Source organism: Lepidochelys kempii, chromosome 9 (assembly GCF_965140285.1).
Source record: "Lepidochelys kempii isolate rLepKem1 chromosome 9, rLepKem1.hap1, whole genome shotgun sequence".
NCBI lineage: Eukaryota > Metazoa > Chordata > Testudines > Cheloniidae > Lepidochelys > Lepidochelys kempii.
Genome location: NC_136388.1, coordinates 31,648,157 through 31,660,800, shown reverse-complemented (window position 1 = coordinate 31,660,800; position 12,644 = coordinate 31,648,157). Strand labels below are relative to the sequence as shown.

General features: G+C 40.7%; 1 protein-coding gene across 1 annotated transcript in view; it reads right to left on the bottom strand.

The window, feature by feature from the left end:
• SLC9A9 (solute carrier family 9 member A9) overlaps positions 1 to 12,644 on the bottom strand; it is a 325,848-nt gene that overhangs the window by 227,248 nt on the left and 85,956 nt on the right. The window contains exon 6 of the mRNA XM_073359753.1: positions 1,452 to 1,557. Coding sequence (XP_073215854.1) covers positions 1,452 to 1,557 — 106 coding nt within the window. The remainder of the gene's footprint in view (positions 1 to 1,451; positions 1,558 to 12,644) is intronic.

Genomic DNA, 12,644 nt, shown 5'->3' with positions numbered 1-12,644 from the left:
GGACTGAGGGGTTCAGAGGGTGGGAGGGGGATCAGGGCTGGGGCACGGAAAGGGGTTAGAGGGGCAGGTTCCAGGCAGCGCTTACCTCAAGCAGCTCCCAGGAACAGTGGCATATCCCCCCGCTGGCTCTTACTGGGAGGTGCAGTCAGGTGGCTCTGCACACTCCCTGTCCACAGGTGCCACCCCTGCAGCTCCCATTGGCTGAGGTTCCCGGCCAATAGGAGCTGCGGGGGCAGCACTTGGGGTGGGGGCAGCATGCGGAGCCTCCTGGTTGCCCCTACGAGTAGGAGCTGCAGGGTGGAAATGCCACTGCTTCCGAGAGCCATATGGAGTGGGCAAGACCCTGACGCTGCTCCCCAGCTGGAGCACCAGAACGGGGCAAGCTCCGGACCCTACTTCCTGGCAGAAGCTCAAGGGCCGGATTAAAACGTCTGGATGGCCCCCGGGCCATAGTTTGCCCACCCCTGATCTATATGATTGTAAATTTTCCAGACTTGGTAACTGCCTTGTTAAATATTTCTGGATAGTTTCAGGAAAAAAATAAGTTAATATGTCATTGAATATAAAGAGAGAGGGGAAAAAATGTTTCACAATATATAAAAAAAAATCTTGTAATCTGTCTTTGAACAGCTGTAGTGTCCAAGGAAGACATTTAGCAGGAAAATAGTCTTCACTGAGGAGAAGTATCTTTTGGCATGCTGATGAAAATCAGGTTTGATTTGGCAAAGTTATGAAACTTTGAAGAGCACATTCTGAGTGTGCTGTGGGGTGGTTGTTTTAATTTTTTAGCAATGGTCCAAAGAATGATAGGCTGTGAGAGACATGGCAGTTGAAGCCAACTTGGGAACCTTCTAATCACGTACTTAGCATTTGTGTTTATATGGCAGCATAAACCCAGGGTAAATGTAGCCCATCATTTGTGAAGTGCTTTAAGATCCTTGGGAATGAAAGGTGCTATGCAATATTATCTTACATTTACTGGCTGAAAGCCTGCTGGTTTTAATAGACACAGGGAGATAAGCAGTACTATGCTGCACTGCTTTGTGGTTTTGCCTCGGAAAACAATAGATTGCAGAAAAAAAGAGTATGAGATAGCTTCTGGTCCTGAACTTCTGCCTCCAATCTGGCAAACCTCCCATGTTTACAGGATCTAGTAGCACAACTCCATTCAGACACATTGTTTAGAGTAGAACATTAATCAGATTTAATATACACATTTAAAACATTTATTGCTTTCTGGGCTAAGTATTCACAACCAAAAATGGCAGTTCAGACACACATATCCCATTAACGTTGGAAATTGAGTACTTAATGCACCAATTACATTTCCAGAAGTTTACGCCTTTAATGCAATCTTTAAACTCTCCATTGATATTTGTCTGGAGAGAGCTATTTACCAAGACAATTCAGAGTTATTTCATTGTTTAAGGAATACAGATGTTTGTACTTACTATGTGAGAACTATAGCCACAGCATCATTTAGGACACTCTCTCCAAAAAGGAGGGTATACAGATCTGTATCCACATGCAGCTCGTGGAAAATAGCCAGAACTGTCACTAGAAGGAAACATACAGAGCAAAGTAAGCTTGTTATTCTCATAATTTTAGAATAGCTAATGAGCTAAATGGAAGGGAACGAGTTTTGATAAGCATGTTTTAACATCTAAACAATATAACATGACAGTTTGCCCATTAATTGAATGAAATACATTAGAAAAGGGATACATTTAAGTACACCAGTTCCCTAAATCCAGCAATAACTTTAAGAGTCATGCTTTACATAAACTAGAAATGACCACTCCCTCCCTGCCACATTTCAGCCACACAAACTAAAACTATACCTTTGATTACCCCTAATATGAGGGAAATAGTCTTGTGACTAAAACACAGAATTGGAGGTAAGGAGACTCAGGGATGATCCCTGGCTCTCCCATGGACCTTCTGTGTGATCTGAACCCCAATTTACCTATCCATGAACAAGTCATTGTTAATACTTACCCATCTCCCAAATAGATTGTGAGGCTTAATTCTTTGATGTTTATAAACAACTTTAGTGACATTAATTTTAACATTTTTTTCCTAAAAACTTGTATTTATATTTTGAGATTACTGATGAAATAACTCATTCAATTTGGGTCAGAAGGAAACTGATGTTGGGCAAGTCACTTTGTGTTTCTGTTTCCCTATCTGTAAACAGAGCATAATAATGCTGACCCATCTTTGTAAGGTGCTTTGAGTTCTATGGGTGAAAAGTATTGTGCATATGCTCTGTATTACTATTCATATTCACTGTTTTCATGAAACAAACAGAGGTTTCCCTTTCAACCAAAAGTTTAACATAAAGCTTCCTAATGATTTGTATGTTTGGAAAATTATGCAGTATCTCACTGCATTTGCTTCACTGGTACATTCTGGTACATAATTGTGCAATTGACTAAATCTTCATAGCATAGGAATCCTGAAGTTTAGAAGTGCCCCCAGGGTTTCAGGTTTACATCTGACATTTCAGAAAAGGGAATTTTTACACTAAAGCTACCACTGAAGATTCACAAACTAACGTTTGCTTTGTGTGGGTGATTTTTTTCTCTTTCTAGAATTTTGGACCTTATGTACAGAATATTGGTAGAACTGAAACCACTGCTAAAAGGATTTTTCAACAGGTGTTAGCAACGGGAGTGTTTGGAATCTAATATTAGTTTAGAGTCCCAATTATGATGTTCACTTCTCCTATGGGGTTTTATGTACCATGATCCAGATTAACACAGCAGCTTTGAAGTACTATTCTGGATGCCCTATTCCATAGAAAATGATTCCGTCTCCCATATCTGTGAAAACAAGCATTTGCCACTTCCAATATTAAGTTATCGGCAAGGTCTTAAATGCAGAAACTGGGAAATAGTAATAGGAAAAGTAAACAGTAACCAAGAATCCAACAGCAAAGTTTATATAGGTGTGGTAGGCCAAACCAAACAAAGATCCACACCAATGAAGTTATTTCCAAGAAAACAAACAATTTTTTTTCCCTTTTCAAGTATCTTCCTCCCCCAGCCTTCTGGAAGTTATCAGAGCCCCTCTCTAGAGGGATCTGACTCCAAGTCTAGTCAAATGAAATGAAGACCATATCTATACTGGAGAGCTTACAGTGGCACAGCTGTACCAATGTAGCCGCTCTATGCTGACGGGAGAGAGGTCTCCCGTAGACATAATTAAACCACCCCTAATGTGTGGTGGGAGAGCATCTCCTGCCGACATAGTGCTGTGCACACCAGCACTTCTGTCGGTGTAACGTATGTCGCTCAGGGGTGTGTTTTTTCACAGCCCTGAGCGACATAAGTTATACAGACAAAAGTGCTACTGTAGACATAACCTAAAATGCATGAAAATAATGAAGAAATCAACAGAATAATGAATCGCTTGCCCCTTCTTCTGGGAGAGACTTCTTAGCCTATCCAGCTCTTTCAATGTTTCTTCCACATCTGAAGAGAAGGCAGAGTTTAGATAGACCCTTTTTGCAACATGCCCTGTCCCTGAACCAAGGCTATTGATTGAATGCCATGGAACAGCATTTCCCAGCAATCCCTGAATAGTGAGGGGAGAGGAAAATTCCAACAGTGTTCAAGGGTTGGTCTATGCTAGAAAACTGCGTTAACCCAGCTACACTGCTCAGGGGTGCAAATAATTCACATCCCTGAGCAACGTAGTTAAGCCAATTTAAGTCCTCATGTAGACAGCACTAGAAAATTAGGTCAACTTTACAGCTATGTTGCTCACGGGTGTGAATAATTCACATCCCTGAGCAACGCAGTTAAGCTAACCTAAGTCCCTGTGTAGACAGCACTAGGTTGATGGAAGAATTCTCCTGTCAACCTAGGTACTGTCTTTTGGGGAGGTGGATAATTAGGCCAACAGGAGAACCCTTGCCACAGTCATAGGAAGTGTCTACACTGAAGTGGTGCAGATGCAGTGTTGGAGCTGTGCTGCTGTAGCATTTTAAGTGACAAGCCCTTAGTGACCTGGATGGATTTCTTTCCTAAATCACAAATTGCCACACTGACTCCACCGCTTCTCCCTCAAAGTTTATTAAATTCCAGATCCAATACCGATAGGGCTTCTTTGGAACCAACAACAGAGGAGAGACCCTGTAATGATTGGCTGTGAGACTGCAAAAAGAGAGCCTACATGAGATAGAAAACCAGAGAGGAAATGAGCACTGAATGTCTGTTCAGTTCCTTCATTGGGTATCAGTGGGTTTCTAGAAAGATTCCCTTATTCTGGGCATGAAATCAAAGAGCTGTAGTAGTTGATGCTGAGGGCTGCATGATGAGGTGTGGATTTTAACCCATGTGCACCTGTATTTCTAGTTGATCCTGAGTTCCACATAGGAATGTTGTTCTAAAGCAAAGTTCCCATACACCACTTTGGCCTCCCCTAATAAAGCAACTTATAAATGAGGAGTGGAAACAAAGGAAAGGAAAGGAATCTTACTGGGAACTAATGAAAATGCTGCTGCATTGGAAGGTATATGATAGTTTTTGGATGGGGGAGTGTGTTCTCTCTTGCTGTCCCATTTCCACTTAGCAAGCAAGAAGCCACCATCTATACTTGGTATTGAACATTCAGGGCTAGGCTCGGTTTTGCCTTTTTCAAGTGCCCCCTCTCTCCCCTGTTTCCCCCGGACTTGACCATACACTAGAAAAGTCTGGAATTTCCTTAGGGAAGAGTCTCACAGGCTGGGCTTACAGTGACATTGTCGTTACAATCTTTCACCATTGCAGATTGCCTGCCAACATTATTAACCACTGTGCCATCTAACCTTCCGCTTAGTAAAACTGCCAACGGCTGTTGTTTCCACCCGGGGGAGGGGCACCAGCACTAGCTCAGTGGTGAGACATTTTAACAAAGAGCTCCAAGCAGACAAGACTACTGTGTAAAAAACAATGATCTAAGGGATGGGTGACTGTTGAAATATTCTGCTACGTAATATTCTGGTGTATTAGGATGTATAAACAGGGGAATCTCAAGCTGGCACTTCTGACTAGTCCTGGTGTCCGCTATTCAGGAAGGATGTTGATAAATTGGAGGGGGTTCAGAGAATAGCCACAAGAATGATTAAAGGATTCGAAAACATGCCATACAGCCATAGACACAAGAAGCATAATCTATTTATTTTAACAGAGAGAAGGTTAAGGAGTTATTTAATCACAATCTATCAGTATGTACATGGTGAATAAGTATTTAATAATGAGCTCTGCAATCTGGCAGAGAAAGGTACAGCATGATCCAATGGCTGGAAGTTGAAGCTAGATAAATTCTTCCTGGAAATAAGACATACATTTTTAACAGTGAGGGTAATTAACCACTAGAACAACTTACCAAGGGTTGTGGTGGATTCTCCATCACTGGGAATTTTTAAATCAAGATTGTATATTTTTCTAAAAGATCTGCTCTAAGAAATATTCTGGAGAAGTTCTAGGGCCTGTGTCATACCAGAAAGCACACTAGATGCCCACAGTCGTCCCTTTTGGCCTTTGAATTTATGAAATAACTGTGCCCTCTGTCGCACAGAAAGGCCCCCCGAGAACAACTAATGTTGGTCCTGGAGGATTCTGCCACCAGCTTTAAAGGACAAGTAAACCCAGATAAAACCAATGTAAGGAATCAAGAATCCAGGCTGCACAGAGAAATCTCTCTAAGCACCTCTTCAAACAAAATGAATAAAAGGATAGAGAAGAATCAAAACAAACATTACAGCCATTAAATCACCACACCAACAAGCTCTCTCAAAATATGAGAAGAAGAAAAGATAAGACTTAAAAGTGTAGATGACCAGATTGTTGTCTAGCCTAGGATAGATTCTAGCAGTCTCTCAGCTAGGAGTTCTGGAGTTGTAAACTACAATGGCTTGGATTTCATATTGACCTGGGTTAAGGACTCAAAGATATTCTATATGATTATTTTGAATCAGAATTTGCAATAATTTGAACTGGAGTTAATGTGAGATTTATATATCTATTTTTATAGCGTTTACTTTTTTTCCCCTCATTCTACAGAGTCCTTCTGCTGGATGGCAGGACACGGGATTAATTGTGAGCTGCTTACAGAAGACCATATAAAGAAAAGGAGTACTTGTGGCACCTTAGAGACTAACCAATTTATTTGAGCATAAGCTTTCGTGAGCTACAGCTCACTTCATCGGATGCATACTGTGGAAAGTGTAGAATCCACAGTATGCGTCCGATGAAGTGAACTGTAGCTCACGAAAGCTTATGCTCAAATAAATTGGTTAGTCTCTAAGGTGCCACAAGTACTCCTTTTCTTTTTGCGAATACAGACTAACATGGCTGTTACTCAGAAAACCATATGTGCATGTAAGTAGTAATCAGGATGATGCATGGACCTACTAAAATAACTTATCAGTACTTGGATACCTGGGAGATGATATTTTAAATTATACTACAGTGAGAATGCTTTTTAGAATGTAGAATGATCTCCTTTAAAAAGTCATTTGCCAACAGTTATCACAGTAAATCTGTGACGCCATAGTTTTATCTTATACTTAGAAGTAAAACATGGTATTAGATACTACACTGTGTTGCTTTTGGAAGACATTTAAGAATAGATAGAGCTGAGTTTTATGTAGGATGATAAATAATCAAGGTACATCCCCAAATACTTTATAGTGAGTATGCAAAAGTCAAACTACTTTTGCTTAAAGAACTTAGCATATTTCAGGATTGAAATTTTGCTCTCTGATAGCCATGTAAGTATAAGTGGAGGGATAGATAGATAGATAGATAGATAGATAGATAGATAGATAGATAGATAGATAGATAGATATTGCCTTGAGAACTGCACACAAATACTTTTTTGATGAAGTAAAAAACACTGCCATAAGTGCAGATGACATATTCATGTCCTGATTCCCAACACATTGATGATCTTCATTAAAACATACGGTGACAGGAAACCTAAGCTGATGAACTTCTGGGAATTTCTTAGTATTTGATCTAAGTCAAATCTGGTTCTCTCTTTCCTGTATTTCATGGCCTGAGGTGACATGGTAGCAAATGCTCAATCTAGCACAATCTTGGCCCTACCCAAGTCAACACAGGTGTCTATTAAGTTGGTTTATAAAGGATATTTTTGGCATACCTGGGAACAGCTACGCTTGCTATTAATTTCCTGTAACTTTCTGTAATTAATTTCCTGTAAAAACATTCTTGAAATGTCAAGAAATCACAGCAATATTCAGACTAACAATATCCAATACTTTCTTGTTGTTCTGTTGCTGAAAAGAACTAGGAGACCCAGAAAGTGGAGCCAGAAAATAAATGAGATCAGTATATGTGATTTAGTTAAAAGAGGATCAAAATAAAAGAAACTAAACTGTATATAAAATGAAATATTAAATACCTATAGTTGAAACAATGATCAAAGGGACTGCCATTGTCTCTTCTTCATCTTCTGATTATAACAAAGGTAACAACCATCTGTCATATCTGATAAGCCCAGATCCTAACAGGCAGTTCAATGACAAATTGGAAGAAAATAAGATGAGAGACAACCCAATTAAACCACCCATACAGAAAAGGCTTTTCTCTAAAAATAACAGGTCCCATTTTAATTGTACAGTCCTGACACTGCTAGTCACCCATCCTACTCATGGCTTAGCTCAATGAGAAAAAGGGAGAAAGCATCAACAAAATATTTTAATTACAAAGATATTTTAAATTTACATTATTTACACACCGTTTATGAAATATCTTACCATTGTTTTTATGAATTATCTTTTTAAACACACAATGTGGTGATTTTGTAAGGTGCCAGAACTGCTCTAGCTGATGGTTAATATCTATTTTTATAAAAAAAATCCCCACACACCACAGTACAACTCACATCTTCTGTGCAGCTGTAACCATAGTAACTCCAAATAGAAAAGGGCCTTGTGATTATCAACATGACCAAAGGTAAGGGAGTTCATGTAGCTTTGAAATAGTTATGCTTCAGCAAACCTCTGTGGAGGTAAATGTGCTTCTCATGCTTTAAATGTCAAAAGTTTTTTTCTTTTAAAGTGCTACGGGTAAATAAAATGTCTTTAGACTGGAATGTCATTATACAATAGTGTGCTAATAACAGCACCCAAGACAAAGCCCTAAAGCAGCACTTTCCAGCAAATCTCCCATTTTATTATGGTTATGGCAAAGATCAAGTAATTTTGTTAATGTGAACACCCATGGCATTCATATTATCCAGTTGTGAGTATACAGAATTGGAGCATTGCTCTGACTAATTTTTCTTACTTCTGTTAATGAGGCAGAATACTGGCCAAGTTTTGAAGTCAATGAGAATTGCACCCTGTAGTGAGGCGGGGTGGCCTCCCGAGGACCCGGAGTGGGAGGACCCCCACACTGAGCCCAGTGGGCGGAACCAGGGCCTAGTTGCCTCTCCTCCAGGAAGTGGGTGGGAGGGGCAGAAAGTATGTAAAGGCAGCCCAGAAATCTCAATAGGGAGGCAACCACTGGAGAGACCAGATGCCTCCCGTGGCCTCCTGAACTGGGAAGCGGCGGAGGGTGCCGAGGGAGCAGAGGACTGGCCTGGGCCGCCGGGGCTGCCAGCTGATTCAGACTTGGAGGAAGCAGACAACTGGCCCTGACCGCCCAGACTGCCATCAGACCTGACCCCGGAGGGAGAAGACGGCTGGCCCGGACCACCGACAGATCAGACCACCAAAGACTTGCTTGTGGTCCTGGAAGCCATCATCAACCTCGACCCCTCCTCATGGCAACACCAAGAAGGGAAGTGTGGAAGTGGCCCAGGGGTAGCAGACCCCTCTGGCCTCAACGCTGACAGAGGGTGAGTCAGCATGTTGTGGCGTGGATCCCTGCTGACCCAGTAACAAAGTTCTTTGTCACTGCTAGGGCCTTGGGCCGGGACACAGTGGAGTGGGTGGGTCTGCGTCCCTCCTGCCACCCCAACCCAGGGGTGGCAGTCTCCCCTTCCCCACACCAGAAGCCTGAGCCTCAGACTCTGGGTTTCCCCGCTTTGATCCAGGGCCTGGGTTAACTGACTGTTTATTTGCTGCTTGGCCTGCACACAGGCCTGAGCCCCAGACTTTTTGTTGTCCTGCCTTGATCCAAGGCTGGGGCCAATTGACTGTTTGTTTCCTGCCCAGCCTGAGCCCAGGCCTGAGCCCCAGCTGTGAGCAGAGACCGCTTCATTCCCCATGGCGGCCGACGTATCAGTGATGTAGTAAGGCGGGGTGGCCTCCCGAGGACCCAGAGTGGGAGGGTCCCTGCACTGAGCCACTACACATCCATGTAAGGGAGCAAAGAACTGGGACTCAGCTTTTTGTTCTAATTATTTCTAGATTCTAATTATTGAAACTTTCATTTGGGATTAGAAAATCAGATACAACTGAGTAAAAATTTACCCCAAATTAGAACGGAACCAAGGTTTGAATATGTTGGGTTAATGTTTCACTTACTTTCCAACACACCTTTTCACTTCTTGGCTTTGGCCAGGAGCAGAAGCAGAGGTGCACTAATATTGAAAGGAAACTGTTCTCTCGTTGTTTACAGCTAAAATATCATAAGAAAGGAAATCAAAATGTCTGGCAATGCTGGGAGCCCACTCTTTCAAGAATTCTGGCCTTATTTTGAACAAAGGAGATGGATATCAGCTTCAGATAACCACTTATCTGACCTGAACAAATTTCTGAACCATTGAAATGCATCCATTACAAAGCTACTCAGCTATAACTTAGTATCATAAATTGGCCAAGGAGAATTTCAGACACAAGAAGGAATGTCCCTAGCCAGAATCCAATAAAATGCCTAAGGTCTGTTTTATAGTACAACATTTAGATTGCTTTGTTGATAGAAACTAAATATAAACAAATTAATCTGGCCAAGAAAGAAATGAATTCAAATTTTTATTGAGAGTCAATTCAATTTGGTATGTCTTTTGCACCTTCACCAATACAAAGGCTCCTTTACCATTTAATTTATCCCTAATAGCAGGACTGTTTCAGCACAGGCCATGGGGTCCTCTCCTCACTCTAGCAGAGGGTCCTCCTTCAATGGGGTGAATTGCACAGCCCTCTCTCAAAAAAGACCGGCCACCAGATGATGAAAAAATGGATCTCACCAAGGGTGCTACTGCTGAAGGGAGACTTAGCGGAAAGAGGAGCTAGGGTTTGCTGATGGATTGTGTCCAGTGGAAGAACTGAGGGTTAACTCACATTGAGGGCATATCCCAACATGAAGTTCAGATAATCAGGAATTTTGGATATTTATCTGAATGCAACTTTGAGTTTCACCCATCTCATCACAATGAAGAGAGGAAGCAGGCCTGGATATGTAGTCTTTACTATGGTAGATGGGGTACTCTACGCCTACGATGCACTTGTAAGCACAGCAGATCTTAAATTATATGACACATATGTATTTGGAAGACTGATATTTTTGTTTCTTCACCTGATAGGAATAATATTCTCAGACTTACTTATTTGAATCAACTATTTCCAACTGTGTCGCTGTATAAACTGAGGCCCAGTGCAGCTGCACAGCACTAGAGTGCCTGTGGAAAATAACCCCAAAGAGGGGTGATCTAGACCAGGGAAGATCATCATGGCATATGGGGATCACAGGCGGTGTAGAGCTACATTACCTGTGTGCAAGTCTTTGTTTCCCTTTTATAGTTGGACACTTAACAGGTTTATGGGTCTGCTACTATCTGTCAAACAGTAGAGGGTCATGCTTTTAGATCCAGAGGTCCCAAATTCAGTCCTTGCAGATGACCCATCCTATGACACTGTTACAAATAATCTACTGTATGGGGATCTCAACTGCTAGGGATCTCTGATGCTCAGGACAAGTTTCCACATTGCAGCTTCTAAGTCACCACCTGCCTGCTGCTGGTATAGAGGAGATGGCTGATGTGTTGAATTTTGAAATGACAAAATACAGGGACAAACTTTCCATGAAAATATTTGCAACCAACTCTATTGGGGAATCCATACACCCCCATAATTCCTAGCTGCTGCATCAGCCCGGTAGGACTGTTGGCAGAATCATAGCTGAGAATCTGGGCCTGAATATTTCCTCACTCTATAAGTTTGAATAATGTAACTAGTATAAATGTGGCATAGTGGGGTTGCTTCAGACGTAACTGTGCTCAGTAATCTGAATGCCTTCTTTGTCCATACTGAATTATAAAATGAGATATTAAAAAATAATCTGCTCTATTATTTTAGGAAGTCTTATAAGATAATGTAAACCCAAAATTAATAAAAGGAAACCCCCTTTTTCTTCTTTTTATACAAATAATAACAATATAATCATAGCGGAAACCCTCAGCAGGTTAGGATGCAATGTATTTAGCTTAATAAATTAAGAAAAGTAACATTTTTAATAATGCAAGCTCAGCCAAGAAAAGCAGGCAAGCAGGACTAAATTCCTCTTGTTAATACTTCAACATTAGTGAAATATTTTATCTAGTTAGTCACAAAACTTGAGGTACTTAAAGTTGCACCTGTAATAACACTAATTATCCAGTTGATCACAAGAGTTCTCAGCTGATTGATTATGTTCTTCTGTAATGAGAATAGATGATACCTCCCATTACATCTGATTTGCTTGACTTTTGATAAATTATGCCACTTGATCAGCATTATAAAAAAATATTCACATAACTCTGGTGTTTAAAACTATATTTATATAAGCACAGCAGGGAGAATTCTGCATAGAGAAGCCTGTGCTTTTCAAAGTAAAATGTCCATCTGATGGTTTGCCTGGAACATCATTGTCTTCTCCTGATAATTCTAAAGCATTGTTAGGGGAAGACATATTTTGTAGAAAGAAAAATTCAATAGGGACAGACAGAACTTGTTTTCTAAGGGCTATGGAAAATAAAAAGGCTGTTTTGCAGAGATGGTGTGGTTACATTCCAGAAACTAGAGGGGATTTCCCAGGTATCCCAAAACTAATTGCAGAAATTTTTAGGGGAATTTAACAAAAAAATCTAGGCAGTGAAGAATATTAAAATGTATTTCAGGAAATTCTCAGTATTACAGTTTTTCCTTCATAGATGAACACATTTTCATAAATCTCTACAGCAGCTTGCAGTGTTTCCAGATTGAATCTGTATTAGGTATATTTTCAAGACCCTCAAACACTTTCCCCAGTGTGTCCAAACACAAGTACAGTGGTAGTCCAAGTCCAAACGCAAGTTCAGTAGGAAAGCATCTTGCATAGTGGAGAATCTCCTCTTTACTGATTTTATACAAAACTATGTAAGAGAAAGCAACAAACAAAAAACAAGTCCTCGACTGCTGTATCACTGTCTTCCCATTCTCAACACTTATGTCACAATATTCTGTACCTCTCACTTGCACATCTGTGTTTACCTTTCCAAGAGCTATATTCTTCACATATAATATACAATTTCTTCCATTTTGTCATTGATCTGATAAATAAGAAGCTCATATGAAGCAACTTCTGCCTTGTCAACAGATCAGTTTTTACTACCTTCTTAGGCTTATTCTCTTTTCACAACCAAGGGCAATTACAATCAGTTTATTTAAAAACCAACACCTTGTAATCCAATGCGCTGATGAAAAATCAGGTGGAAAATACAATTTTCAC